The following is a 15,379-nucleotide window of genomic DNA, read 5'->3' as shown; positions in this document are numbered from 1 at the left end:
CTATGCCTTCCCCCCGACCTTGCCCTATGTATCTGTTTCACTTGACTCTTCCTGAGTTACGTATTTTTTGTAATAAACCAGTAATCTAGTAAGTAAAGTGTTTCTCTGAATTCTATGAGCCACTCTAGCAAATCAGTTGAACTCAAGGAGGGGTTACTAGAACTTCCAATGTATAACCAGTGATAACCTGGGCTTGCCACTGGTATCTGGGGTTGGGGGGGCAGTCTTATGAGATAAGCCATTAACCTGTGGGATATGATGCTACCTCCAGGTAGACAGTGTCAGAATTGGATTGTAGGACACCCAACTGGTGCTAGAGACTTGTTGATTAGTGTAGGAACGTCCTCACCCCCCAACCCCACTCACACACACGCACATTGGAACTGGTAACCAGAACTTTAATGTGCACAACACTTACTGATTAAACACTAGAAGCATTACCTTAAATTCAGAAATAAGGTATCACTTTCAACATTTATACTCACACTGTACTAGAGTCCTAGCCAACACAGTAGGACAAGACAGATCTCAAGATTGGAAAAAAGGAAGTAAACTGTCATTATTATAAGGAATTACAATAGAAGACTGAAGGGATTTCACAAATTACAATTACATTCTTTGATACCAGAAGTAAGATGGCATATCTTACTAATTTCTAAAAATATTCCGTCTAGAGGGGAGTCTGGGTGGCTCAGTCAGTTAAGCGTCTGACTTTGGCTCAGGTCATGATCTCACAGTTCATGAGTTCAAGCCCCACATGGGGCTCTGTGCTGACAGCCTGCTTTGGATTCTGTGTATGTCTCGCTCTCTGCCCCTCCCCAGCTTGCACTCTGTCTCTCTCTCTCTCTCTCAAAAATAATTTTAAAAATTTTTTAAGAAAAATAAATAAATATTCCATTTAGAAACCAAAGTCGTAATTTACCTACTGATAAATCTAACAATAGGTGAGACAAAGGAAATCATAATGGTTTTGAAAGACATAAAATACCTAAATAAATGGAGAGGAAAATTGTGCTCCTGGATGGGAAAATATCATAAAGATGTTGAATCTTTACCAAAAAAATAATTTCAATGAAATTATGATTAAAAATTCCACAAGGTCTCAGGGCACCTGGGTGGCTCAGTCAGTTGAGCATCCGACTTCAGCTCAGGTCATGATCTCACAGCTCGTGGGTTCAAGCCCCGTGTCGGGCTCTGTACTGACAGCTCAGAAGCAGAGGCTTGCTTCGGATTCTGTGTCTCCCTCTCTCTTTACCCCTCCCCGCTTGTACTCTGCCTCTCTCTCTCTCTCTCAAAAGCAAATAAAACATTAAAAAAAAAAAAAAAATTCCACAAGGTCTTCCACAAAACTTAACAAGCTGATCTCAAAATACATGGAAGAACAAAGACCATTCTCAAGTTGTCTTAACTCACTGTCTTCACCCTTCCTTTCTTCTCTTTGGTCTCATATTTTGCCAGACCCATTCCCTACATGTTTTCCTCAGGGTTCTGACCTGACCTCTCCTTTCAAAACCTGATACATACCCTCCTGGGGGATCCCCACTCACAGCTTACATTCCCACTGTATATTTTTGATTCCCAAATCTGTACATCCTTCCTGAATTTGGGCATATATGGCAACTGCTTACCAGGCAGCCCTAATCAGCCTTCTCTGAAGCTCCTCAAACTCAACATGTCCAAAACCAAATTTTCAGCTTGCCAGTGAGTCCTGGTCCTCCCCCTCCTCCTCTGTGTCTCTCAAGAAATGACACCGCCATCCACCCAGAGGCCAGAAATCTAAGAATGTATTGACTTTTCCCTCTTATCTCCATAAATAATTAACAACCACATCCTATCTATCTCCTAAAAGTCTTCTTGAAGCCACATCTCTTTCTATCTCAAGCCCTAATCCAAGCTTCCGCTAGTGCTCACCTGGATGACTGTGCCAACCCCATGTAGACTCCATAATCTGTCACTGCAGCCACAGTGATTTTTCTACAATACAAATCTGATCATGTGATTCCTCTACTTAAAATCTTTCAATGGCTTTCCCATAATCTTACATAAAATGATATGTTCCACAATAGGACTTTATAAGGCCCTTCATCAACTGATTCCTGCTCTCCTGCCATACCTTCCATGCACCTACATGGTCCTCTATACTCTCTTCTTTGCACCCGGCCCTAACCCCCACACTCAATTAACATAATAAGCTCTTTATACCTGGAAGGGCTGCCTGCAGCCTTCCTCCCCATCCCTCCCTCACCTAACTCCTACGCATCTTTAAGGTCCAGCGAAAATGTCATTTCCTCTGGGAGGATGACCCAGACCTCAAGTCTGGATTAGGCACCCACCTCTGAGTTCCAACAGGTCCCCGTGCTTTACATATCTGACCCCTCCATCTCCCATGAATGATCGGCCTCCACCATACGTCAGACTCCACGAGGGTGGGGATGGTTGTCTTTCTCTAAGTCCTCAGCACACTGCACAATGCGGAGAACAAAAGAATGAATAAATGAGTAGATATTTGCTAAGTGTTTTTTGTGAAGTAATGATTTCCCTGTGGGGAAAATGAACTGTTCTGTGTTTAGTGTCAGGAAACCAAAAAAATATCAGTAAATGTCCGGACTTTGGCACACCACGGGGAGAGGTTCAGTTGTAGGTTAATTCCTTTGGGATTTATTTTGGAGGTTTGTAAAATGAAAGTGTGATGTCTGGGCATCAAGAGACTGGTTCTAGTTCCAGTGTTATAAGCAACCGTGTGACCATTGTCAAATTCGTCCATTTCGTAGATTGGGATCTAAGGTCCTTTCTGTCCTACAGTGCCTGTGGCTCACATTCGCTGCCCAGGTCCTCCACTTCTTCTGGGACCGCTCCTACCATGCAGACTTTCACCTGTGGCTTTGCTCAGAGAAGGCTGGAGAACTGACCTGCCATGGAGAGATATCCCATATGCTGGTCAACAAGATCTGATGTTAACTAGCATGGGGCATGACGTAGAGTCAGTGCTCAGTAAGAGCTATATTAATTGTCACCATCATTATCTAAGCTACAAATAATGCCTCACGTGGAAGGTCTAAAGTCCTAAATGGACCTAACAGATACATATACCTTCAGCTAGTATTGATTAATGTTAATAAGTAAATAATATTAATACTTAAAGTCTTGTATGTCCTAGCTTCAGCCTGGATTCTCTTCTGGGACCTGGCACTAAACCCAAATGGTTACCCCAAGCCAGATGGAGGGTGCTATGAAGTCCAGAAAGGAGAGAAGGAAAGGAGGGAGGCCCAATCTCCCTGATACTACATAAACCTTTCTGAGGAGTAGAGACCGGGGTCTCTGGGCCCTCTTTCACCACAGCTGAGCTAGACCAGCCAGGTGAAGTAAGCACGTTCAGCCCCTGTATTAGTTGGGCCCAGGGCAGCCCAGTGGACCACCAGACCTGGGGAAAACCAGAGAGTCCTGTCAGATACTGCCCCACAAGTGAGGTTTCTGAGGACCTGCACTTTGTGTTCCCAAGATTGGGTCCATCCCAGGGGAAGCAAGGCAGGGGGTCACCCAAGGCCCCAAGCCCTGGGATTTGTGACTGAAATGGAGTTGCTCCCAGCCCTGTGTGGCCCTGCTGCCCCCAGGCCATAGCTCTCACTGGCTGGCCTCTCCCAGCCTCACCGCCCACGGCCCCAGGCCTGGCAGCTGCCTTCCCTCACCAGGCAAACCTCCCACACAGCCTAGGCCCTGCAGCTAGTAGAATGGAGGGTAAGCCAACACCAGTCCAGAGAAGGAGCCGCACTCCCCCTCCTTCCCCAAACCCTCCACAATGACCCCATGGGCCTGCCAGGACGAGAGCAGGAGGGGAGGACAGATGGCACAGTTATGCCTGGGCCATGTGCCATGAACAGAGGAATAAAAATAATCCTTGGCTTAGCTTCCAGGGCCTGGCCTGGAGGCCTCTGGTTCTGCCCCCAGCCCCACCCAAAAGCCCACCAGATGGCCCACCCAATGCCAGCTCCAGGCCCAAACAACACTCAGCTCCACCCTAGGGACCATAGATGCCAGTTACTCAGGAATTTTCAGGAGAATTAGAACTCACAGGCTTTTATTAAGATCTTTTTAATAATGAGAAGAATAAACTCCCCAAAAACACTTTCAGGAGAAGAAGGGGATCAGGATCCCCAGGTTATAAATGGAGAAACGAAGCCTCAGGGAGGGCAAATGGCTTGCCCTGAGAAAGTTGAAGAACCAGACCTCATCCCCTTTGGTCCTGTCCCCTGCCTGCTCCAGGGCCATATCCTCAATCAAAATCTCCATCTCCTGCTCAAAAGCCCACCCCTTCAGTACCCTTCCATGGCCATCAGGGACCACTAAGCTCTACCCTTCTCCCCCTAGCCTGCAGAACCCCCAAGATGCAACTCAACACGGGACAGTGCCTGATCTGTGTTCACCTACTTCCCACTGGTCTGTGAGCTACCTGAGCACATAATTATTTCTTATACATTAGCACCTCCCCCAACTCTACTGGCTCAGTGTTGGGAATTTAGATAGATGTCACCCTACTTTAGGTAGTACCAGTTATCCCACTGATTCCCTTTCCTCAGTCAAGAACAAATCTCCCACTCGTTTCCTTTTATCATAGTATCTCTAACTTGTTGAGGGTCAATGCATGTTATAACCTTCTCCCTGTGCTCCCGACCCCAAATCGGAAGTGATGGAGACTGAAACTCAAAGTTTATGACACTTGCCTGGTATCATCCAGAGTAAAGGAGAGACAATTCAGAGGGGCCCTGAGTTCCCTGCCCAATTATGAGGGTAGAAACGGTTCTCTCTGCCCCTTGTCTCCCGACTCAGATTCCAAGAGCTCTGGGATCCAGGCTAAAGGCTCCAGCTCCATCAGGGTCCTCATGACCCGTGGGCCCTGACATCCAGCACACCTGCTACTCTGATGCTCTCCTGGGGCCCCTGGAAAGAATGGCCACCTTTATCCCAATGACTCTTTAAATAAGCTGAAAGGAAAGAGAAAATGGGATTTCCTTCCAGGAGAACCATCCCATCTCCCACTATATGAGTCTCAGAAGTATAAAGTTAGAGGAAGCAGAGGGAGCTGCTAAAGTAGTTAGCAGCTTCTGCCTCAATCTGAGAGCATGAGACCTTCTTCAGGCTGGTGGGCTTATCTGCAAGGCTTGGTAACCAAGGCCAGTGGAGTTATGTCTCTGAACCTCAGGTGCTTTGTTCAACCCACCATAGTTGTGGTTATAGAACATCTACGTTGGATGCAGTGTGGATCCTTTGTATCAATACATTTCAGAGCAGAGACAAGAATGAGCCCTCCCATCATTACGTTGGCTATTCCCACTGGACTAGACTCTGGAGACTGGGCCCAACTGTACGAGTGCCAAACAGTGCTACACACACTGAACCACAAGTACAAAACACAGAGCTCTGTGCAAGCTCCCTGATTTGGGGGGTTGCAGTAGATCTCTAAGTCTTCACTGCCCTGACCTCATTTCTTAGTAAGAACAGGAAGGGAAATCAGGAACAGCGGATGCCAGACTCATCCCCACTCTCCCCTCCAGCCCCCTTGGTCTCCTCAGCAACCCCTGAACCCCAAGTTTACTCACAATGACTTCCTGCTTAGGGTGGGCCTCCTTCCTGACACCAGTCCATTAACAACCATCTGCTGAGGGTAGGAGAAGTGGGGGGAGGTGGTTCAACTACAAGCTGAATAAGGTCTGAGGATCTACTGTAGAACGGGGTGACTACTGCGGATAACACTGTATCGTATCATTGAAAATTGCTGAGAATACAGCTTAAATGTTCTCACCAAAAAGAAAGACATGAGGTGACAGATGTGATAATTAAGCAGATGAGGGGGGATCCTTTCACAATGTGTATGAATATCAGGTCACCACAATGCACACTTAACATATCTTACAATTTTAAGTCACTTATACCTCAACAAAGGTGAATTTTTTAAAAAGAAAAATACATTTTTTAAAAACCACCTGCGTACCTATTTTGCGGACTCAACTCTGGAGAAATGGGTTCGGGCCCTCAGGGAACTTAGATGGGGGAGGGAGGCTGAGTGCTACAGAGGGTGAGTGGCTTCGGAGGAATCAGGTACAAGGCACACAGCTCAAGCCAGGGCCTGCATCGGCCCCGGGCTCCACCCACAAAGTAGTTCAGGTCCGAACTACTCACTGGGCCTCCTCAGAGGTCTCTGTCCTGATTCTAGTTGATGTCTTCTTTACCAGTCGGCGATGTCTGAGGAGCAGGGCAAATTTACAGCCCCCAAGGTGCCTAGAAGACTGGCTGCTTAGTTGTAACTGCAGAGGCTGAGAGGTGGAAGAAGAGAGAACCCAGCCTCCAGGCAGGGCTAGGCCATAGCGGGGAGGCCCACTTCCCCAACACACAGTGCTGCCTCCTCCCCTAGTGCACGGCCCCCATGCACTGGGCAGATGAACTGCAGGACAGGTTCAGGTGGCCCAACACTCGTGGCAGAGAGGGCGAGCAGTCAAGGAAGCACCGGGATACTGAGGGACTGACATTCTGCTCACCGAAGAGAGAACTAGTTTCATATTAAGACTAGAAGGTACCATTTTTACATACCCATTCTGTGCCTGGCACGGGGCTAAGCACTTGACTATAATATCTCCTCCAATCCTCCCAACCCCCCTTTGAGGAGGCTAGTACCGCTCATTTCAGATGATGATGCCGGGGCCCCCCAGGTGCAGTGCTATGCCCAAACCCCAAAGCTCCAAGTGGCAAGGCTCAGTCCCTTCCCCTCAGCAAACTGCCTCTTGCCCACTGCAATGCTGCTTGAACCTCTTTGCCAACAGTTCTGTGAACAACAGGATGCTGATTCTACACCATGCGGGATTTAAGTTAGTTGTAAAGCGTAACAGGGACAGGTACCAGCTCCAGGACTGACCAGGTAAGGGGAGCTGGAGGCATACGGACCCCACAGCCCCCACAGCCTCTGGCAAAGGTCCCAGGTGGGAGATGCAGGCATCCCAAGGTTTGTGTGTGTGACAAAAACCCCAAAAGAGAAAGTTGCCCTCCATCTTACAGATACAGGGACTAAGGCCCTACGAGGTAAAACAACTTGCCAAAAGGCCCCATGGCTCATTAAAACCGGGACTAGAACCAAGCCTCAGCCCCATGCTTTCTTGCCACGCAAGTAAAACTGCCATGCCCATCATCTGGATGCCTCTCAAAGAGGAGAGAAAGTTGGTTCCTAGGAAGGAGGGCAGCAGGTGACCCACATGTGGATAAGCAGGTTCCCCAGCCAAAAAGATTGTTCCCTCCTATTTTCATGCCCAACAGCTCCCCATAAGGGATTTAGTCCTTTGAGTCTTTCATTCATTCATTTAAAACTATATATTGAACAACTACTATATGCCAGGCCTTGAGTACAAGGTCACAACTGACATGGTCCTGCTCTCAACATCCTTCAGCCTAGTGGGTGCAGGGGCCCAGAGTTCCCTGTGAAGCTCCTGATTATTCACAGAACATTCACAAATTCTGTATTGCAAATCCACCTACCTACTAAAATCTATAACTCCTACATCAATACTTGCAGCGCTTCTGTGGTTATTTGGAGAAATGTACACACTCTGCACAGCCAAAAATGTGAGTTACCATCATACATACTCCCACCTGAGGTTGACCAAGGCTGTATCTGCTTTCTGGCTCCAGCTCTCACAGTGTACACAAGTGTCCTTTTCACCGTCTATTCAGTGCCACTTTTTTCACAATTTTATGCTTTTTGTTACTGATTTCGCAGTTTAAAATGGCCCCAAGAGCAGTGCTGCAGCGCTGGCTAGCGTTCCTATGTACAAGAAGGCTGCCATGTGCCCTACGGAGAAGACATGTGAGTCTGATAAGCTTCGTTCAGGTTGACTAATAATGCTGTTGGCTGTGACTTCAATGGTAGTAAATTGGTAACATATATTTTTTTATTGTTTATTTATTTTTGAGAAAGACAGCATGAGCAGGAGAGGGGCAGAAAGAGAGGGACACACAGAATCTGAAGCAGGCTCCAGCTCTGAGCTGTCAGTACAGAGCCCGACACCAGGCTCAAACTCACGAACCGTGAGATCATGACCTGGGCTAAAGTCAGACACTTAACTGACTGAGCCACCCAGGCATCCCAAATCAGTGACACATATTCAATAAGGTGTCTTTGAACAGAAACACACATAAAACAAGGGTTATGAAATTCATCAGTTGAAAACATTGCACTAGATGCTCATAGGGACCTAATAAGAATCAGGTGTACCCATGGAGGGTAACAGATTAAACAATTATAGATGAGTATCTTAGGGGGTGGGGATAGGATTTTAGTAGATGCTGAGCTCAAGGCCTTGGGAATACCACATCTAGTGGAGACAGAAACATCAAAAGGTAGAAACCACCCAAATGAGCATCAAAAGACAAAGGGACAAACAAAATGTGGCATATCTATACAATGGAATATTATTCAGCCTAAAAACAGGAATGAAGTACTGACACAGGCTACAACATGGATGAACCCTGACATTATGTTAAGTCAAATAAGTCAGTCACAGAATGACAATTCTATGCTTCCACTGATTTTACAGCAATCCTTTTAAGCGCACCAGGAGACAGAAGGGAAAAAGATGAGGACAGAGAAGGGGATCAGGAGACACTTCAGGAGACGTGGGCCTAAAATATAGGAAACACAGGAAAAGGGCCTAGTTATAGCTAGAAATGAAAGAGACAAAGACAGCAGTGTTTGGGTCATGGGTGGGGAGTCCCTGCGGATGAAAAGGAGAAGAACAGAAGAGGAGAAAACAATCCAGTGGAGAAATGGGCCTACATGGCCTGAACTGAGCCATATACTCAGCTGAAAAAAACTGGCCCCAATGTGACTTTAGAAGGCTGGCCAGGGCTTACTGGATGTCCGAAGTAATACATACATATAATAATATTTTTATCATAAAAATAATAAAACTGCACAAAACCTGGGTGTCCCAATTGCACCCCAGGAGGAGCCTCCCTAGCTCTAAGGAGTTCCTCTTCCTCTGCTGACACACACAAGGCCCTGGGGAAAGCATGACACAAGCCTGGTCCACTGTGAGCAGCTTCAGAGTGGTACAAGCTGAATGAAAATCCTACCAGCTGTGCAGCCGATCAGGAACTTCTTTAACCTCCCCAAAGCTTCTGTTTCCTGATCTCTCAAACAGGGATGAGAAGACTGGCCTGGCAGAGATGAAGGACTGAGACATAACAGGTAAAGAAGCTGAAACACAGCACACTGTGTGTGAACCACCACCACCCTCACTGACCTTTCAGTGTGAAGGTCACTGATCACACCTTGTTCCCTGACAGGACAGGAGTGGGAGAGGTGAGAAAAAGGACAAAGGAGGACCCCACCACCCCAGCAGTGTAAGCATGCATCGGAAGGAACCAGTCACTGAGAGCCAACCCACCAGGCCAGGAGAGGGGTGCCTGCTTGGGCTCTGGAGTCAGAGGCCCGGCTCAGATCCTGGCTGGGCCTTGAGCAGGCTACTCAACCTCTCTGAGTCCGTCCCCCTGAATACATGCCAGAGGTAATAATGTCATCTTCTCATGGGACTGTTGTGAGGATTAAGTTCAATTGTATCCACAATGGGCAGGCACAGAAGCTGCTCTCAACAGGGCTCCTCAAACATTCGGGGTTCTTGGCAGGATGGTGGAGGGGGGCAAGAACCAGGGAGAAGGAATTTTCTCTGGGACACAGTGAACAGGAGAGAAGCAGGAGGAATGAGGGGTACAAGAAGAGGTAAGGGTGAAGAGGGAGCAGGTCGGTGGGAGGAGCCTCAACAGGGAGGGGCAGCGGTAAATATACGGATGTAGCCCCAAGCCATCAGCCCCATTGGGCAGCACAGAGTCTGTGCTCAGAACCCTCAACCTCAGGAGGGGCAAGCAGGGTAAATGAGAACACGGATCCAGCTTCCCAGGAACTCAACCTGGGACACTGCCCCATCCATCCCTTCCAAGCAGCCAGGAACGTGGGTGTCTATGGACCTGGCCCTAACTCATCCACGAAGTGGGTCACAGCAAGTGGGTGTCCACGGCCCTCCACTCCCCACCCCACTCCACCCCAGCTCTGGCCCCAGAGCCACTAAAGAGTCTGGTGATGCGGTGATGGGGCTTTCGGTCCCCGCAACAGTGCCTGCACAGAAGGCCCCCCGCCAAACAGGTCTCGAAGGAAGGTAAACCAACCTCGCTCCGAGCTCAGCCTTGCCACAGATTCGCTTCCCCTATCTGGACCTCGGTGTCCCCACTCACACAAAGAAAAGGTGGGGAAAGAAAGCGGAATATCATTCAGCGATAAAAAGAAATGAACTATCAAGTGACTAAAAGACATGGAGGAACCTTAAAGGCATATTGCTAAGCAAAAGCCAATCTGAAAAGGCTACACACATACTGCATGATCACAACCACAGGACATTCTGGAAAAGGCAACACTGAGGGATATGCGGAGCACTGAAGTTTTTAGGGCAGTGAAACTCTTCTGTAGAATTCTATAATAGTGGAGAGAGGACATTCACCTGTCAAAACCCAGAGAAAGCACAACACAAACAGTGAGCCCCAATGTAAACTATGGACTTGAGTTAATAATAACATATCAGTACCGGTTCATCAACGTAAAAAATATGTTGCACCAGGGCAAGATGTCAATAATAGGAGTAAGTAGGCGAGAAGGGAAGAAACTGTACTTTCTGCTCAATTTTTCTGTAATCCCGAAACTGCTCAAAAAAAAAAAAAAAAAAAAAAATACAGGGGCGCCTGGGTGGCTCAGTCGGTTGAGCATCCGACTCTTGGTTTCAGTTCATGTTATGATCTTGTCGTTGGCAAGTTCAAGCTCCGCACTGGGCTCTGTGCTGACAGCATGGAGCCTGCTTGGGATTCTCTCTCTCTGCCCCTCCCCTACTCTCTCTCTCTCTCTCTCAAAATAAATAAATAAACTTAAAAAAATTTTTAAATAATAATAATAATACTAATAAAGGAATGGGAGAGGTTAGGCTATTAATTTATTTTTTATTGTTTTCAGTATATTTATTTGAGAGAGAGAACGAACAAGCAGAAGTGGGGCACACAGAGAGAGAAAGGGAGAGAGAGAATCCCAAGCAGGCTCTGCACTGTCAGCGCGGAGCCTGACACAGGGCTCAAACTCTCACAAACCATAAGATCATGACCTGAGCCAAAATTGAGTCGGACCCTTAACCAACTGAGCCACCCAAGCACCCCCCCGCCTTTTTTTTTTTTAAGATAAGGAGAGTAAGGCTTGCATTTTTTTCTCCTTGGGGCCTTTCTTCAGGATTTTTTTTTTTAATTTTTTTTTTTAACGTTTATTTACTTTTGAGACAGAGAGAGACAGAGGATGAACGGGGGAGGGTCAGAGAGAGAGAGGGAGACACAGAATCTGAAACAGTCTCCAGGCTCTGAGCTGTCAGCACAGAACCTGACGCAGGGCTCGAACTCACAAGCCGTGAGATCATGACCTGAGCTGAAGTCGGACGCTTAACCGACTGAGCCACCCAGGCGCCCCAGGATTTTTTTTTTTTTTAACGTTTATTTATTATTAAGAGACAGAGAGAGACAGAGCATGAGCATGGGAGGGGCAGAGAGAGAAGGAGACACAGAATCCGAAGCGGGCTCCAGGCTCCAAGCTATCAGCCCAGAGCCCGATGCGGGGCTCAAACTCACAAACCGTGAGATCATGACCTGAACCGAAGTGGGACGCTTAACTGACTGAGCCACCCAGGCGCCCCTTCTGGATTCTAAAATAAAGCAAAGGTTATGAAAGTTCTGGAGAGGCAAAAGTACTGAACCAAACTAGCTGACTTCACCTTAGATAGGCCTACGAAAATTCAGATCAGGGCGCCTGGGTGGCTCAGTCGGTTAAGGGTCCAGCTTCAGCTTAGGTCATGATCTCGCAGTTCATGAGTTTGAGCCCCGCGATGGGCTCTGTGCTGACTGACAGCTCAGAGTCTGGAGCCTGCTTCAGATTCTGTGTCTCCCTCTCTCTCTGCCCCTCCCCTGTTCATGCCCTATCTTTCTCTCTCTCTCTCTCTCTAAAATAAGTAAACAAGAGGGGCGCCTGGGTGGCTCAGTCGGTTGGACGGCTGACTTCGGCTCAGGTCACGATATCGCGGTCCGTGAGTTCAAGCCCCGCGTCGGGCTCTGTGCTGACAGCTCAGAGCCTGAAGCCTGTTTCAGATTCTGTGTCTCCCTCTCTCTGACCCTCCCCCGTTCATGCTCTGTCTCTCTCTGTCTCAAAAATAAATAAACGTTTAAAAAAAATTAAAAAAAAATAAGAAAGAAAGAAAGAAAGAAAGAAAGAAAGAAAGAAAGGATAGATTCAGATCTCAAGGTAGATCCCAGAGCTGGAGAGTCTTTGCCGAACAGACTGGCTACTGAATCCCATCAAACAGTGACTCTCCCTGGGCACCGAAAGAAAGAAAGAAAGAAAGAAAGAAAGAAAGAAAGAAAGAAAGGATAGATTCAGATCTCAAGGTAGATCCCAGAGCTGGAGAGTCTTTGCCTAACAAACTGGCTACTGAATCCCATCAAACAGTGACTCTCCCTGGGCACCGACAGAACCAATGTCTTTACATGAGCCCAGTGTGCTGCTCCACAAATGCTTGCTTTCCCCAGCCTTGGGTGGGTTTGCCCCAATCAGCTGCTTTGCCAAAGACAGACATGCCATACCTCACCCTGCCAGGACCCGAGGGTGTGCCCACACTGGGCCCCCAAGCAGCACAAGGCACCATGGGTGGGGGCTCTAGGTGCACACCCCGCCCACGCAGGAGCTCTCAGTGCTGAGGAACAGCCCTCCAAGGTCCAGAGCATCAGGGAGCTGCGGGGAGCCTATAGGGCCATAGAGGTAACCAGGCAGCCAGCCTTAGCAGCTGCAAGAAAGCAGGACCCATCTTCAGCTCTGTCCCATTCTCCACCTGTAGGCCTCTGGAAAAGGCCTACCCCTGGGAAGAATGAAGGCTCTAGCATCTGGACAGTGCCATAGCTGCCAAGACACAAGAGCAGGGGACATGCTGGACTGGACTTGGCCAAGAGGCAGGAGGCAGCACCTATGCTACCATTGGTCGTCTTTCACAGAAATGTTGTTCTGTCTCAGAGCTACCCCGCCTGGACAGGGACAGAGATGACAATCACAATGCTCTGGAGATTCTAATGGCCCAAAGCCCTCAGATCTTAGGCTGAGGTCACCATCACCGAGGACCCAGCCTGACCCAGAAAACTCACTGCACTGATTCTCTCTTGCACCAGCCACACAGCTACCCAGTGGCTTACCCCTGCAGGCCCAACAATCATTCCACCTCCCATTCCAGAATGCAGTGGTCATCCAGTTTGGAAACAAGGCCATGTAAATGGTTGGTACCCAGACTGGGCACAAGCAGTGTTGTTCTGGATGGGGCCGGCCCAGCTTGAGCCAGGGGCAATGAGGAGTAGACCAGGCATAGCAGTCAGTCAGGGAAGGTCCTAGCAAACTAAGAAGCTACGTGCACCTCCTATTCAAAGTATACTCTACTGCAGGTGCTAAGCCAGGAACAGAACTTCATAGAAGGCCCTGTTCCTTCCTCCTTTCCTCTTCCTAAGTCATTCTGTAGGTGTTCCCCGCCCTCTATCCCCCTGGGCCCCACCTTTGCCTCTGAAGAAAGGCCAAGGCTCAGGGCACCAAACTCTTTCCTTGCTTTCAGAGTCCCTAACACCCACCATCTTCTTTTGGAGATTCTCTCCTTAAATGAATTTTCTCCAAAAATTTGTAAGTCACACATCTGACAAGGGACTTGCATCCAGAATATTAAAGAACTCTCAAAACATAACCATCAAGAGGAAAAATAGGCAAAAGATTTGGTAGACGTTTCATCAAAGAAGTTACATAAATGGCAAATTAAAAACACAAAAAAAGTTCAACATCATTAGTTATTAAGGAAATGAAAATTAAACCGTGCTGAGCTACCAGGTATCAGCTACCGTGATAGCTGACCACCTATCAGAATGTCAAAAAGACAAAAACAAAAAGAAAGCCAACAAGACCAAATGCTGTTGAAGATACGGAGAAACAGAACTCTCCTGCTTTGCTGATAGAAATGCAAAGGGTATATACACTTTGGCAGTTTGCCAGTTTCTTAAACCACTGCATATATACTACCACGTGACCCAACAATCCCACTCCTAGGTGTTTAAGAAAGAGAAATGAAAGCTTGTGTTCACACAAAAACCTGTATAGAAATGTTGACAACAGCTTTACTCAAAATCAACAAAGGCTGGAAACAACCGAAAAGTCCTTCTGCCAGTGAATGGATAAACACACTGCAGTGTAGCTATAAAATGGAATACTACACAGCAATAAAAAGGAACAAACTATTGATACACACAACCGGATGAATCAAGGCATTATGCTGAGTGAAAGAAACAGACGCCAAAGCTCCATACTGTCTGATTACCCATCTGATATTCTTGAAAAAGCACAATGACAGGAGTGGACAGATCCATGTTCTCAGGGGATGGGCATGGCGGGGGAGGGGGAGACAGATGGACAGCCCACAAAGGGTGGTAGCGTGAGGGCATCTTTTGGAGATGGAGCCCTTCTGTATCTTGACTGTGGTGGGGAATCCCATGCCTTGCATTTGTCAAAACCCACAGAACTGTATACCATGAAGAGTAAATTTTGCTGTATGTGAATTTAAAAATAAATTTTTAAAAAGTCCTCCTTACTCTGCCCAGAGGACCTGGCTCAAACCCTCCTCACTTATAAAGCTCCACTGTCTCCTCTCCTCTGATTATTTCATGACCATGACCCTGAAATCACTACTTTTCCTGTCCTCTCACCTATATTTCTCCCTCTGTCCCTGTTTCTCTCTCACACACACACACACACAGCGTGCAACACTACCCATCCTTCAAAGTCAGCTCAAGTGCCTCCTCCTCTGAGAAGCCTTCCCCGACTCCTCCCAGCCCCATCAGAATGAATCACCTTTACAAGACACCCCCTCAGCGCTAGTCTGTGCTTCTAACTAGCCCTTCTTTAATCTTGCAGGTGTTCAGTGTTTGCTGTGCAGTCTGTCTCCCATGCAGTATTGCAAGCCCCTTCAGGACACAGACCAGGTCTTCCATTCCACATTTCCCCCACTGCCCCTGGCACAGTGCCAGGCACACTGTGGGTGCTCTGTGACCACTGCAGGCTGGCTGGGGGCAGGTGCAGGCAGAGGGGGCTGATGCCAAGAGGGGCAAGCAGGCAGTGTTGGGGCTGGCAGAGTCCTGAGGAGGGTATCGGAAGCCACTAATACAGCTCTGCTTCCTCTCTTGCATAAGCAGCAAGACTACTGCTTCAACCTCCAAGTGCTGGAAGTGACCTCACCCCCCATTCCAA

General features: G+C 47.8%; 1 protein-coding gene across 7 annotated transcripts in view; it reads right to left on the bottom strand.

The window, feature by feature from the left end:
• Positions 1–15,379, bottom strand: part of TEAD4 (TEA domain transcription factor 4) — a 70,092-nt gene that overhangs the window by 44,590 nt on the left and 10,123 nt on the right. For 2 of the 7 annotated variants that reach the window (XM_042945525.1, XM_042945526.1), the window contains exon 2: positions 2,334–2,462. The exons of the other annotated variants lie outside the window; for them this stretch is intronic. In XM_042945525.1, coding sequence (XP_042801459.1) covers positions 2,334–2,388 — 55 coding nt within the window. In that variant the 5' untranslated portion in view covers positions 2,389–2,462. The remainder of the gene's footprint in view (positions 1–2,333; positions 2,463–15,379) is intronic. 7 annotated transcript variants of the gene reach the window in all.

This window comes from Panthera leo, chromosome B4 (assembly GCF_018350215.1).
Source record: "Panthera leo isolate Ple1 chromosome B4, P.leo_Ple1_pat1.1, whole genome shotgun sequence".
NCBI lineage: Eukaryota > Metazoa > Chordata > Mammalia > Carnivora > Felidae > Panthera > Panthera leo.
The sequence above is the reverse complement of the archived record's forward strand: the minus strand, read 5'-3'. Positions and strand labels throughout refer to the sequence as shown.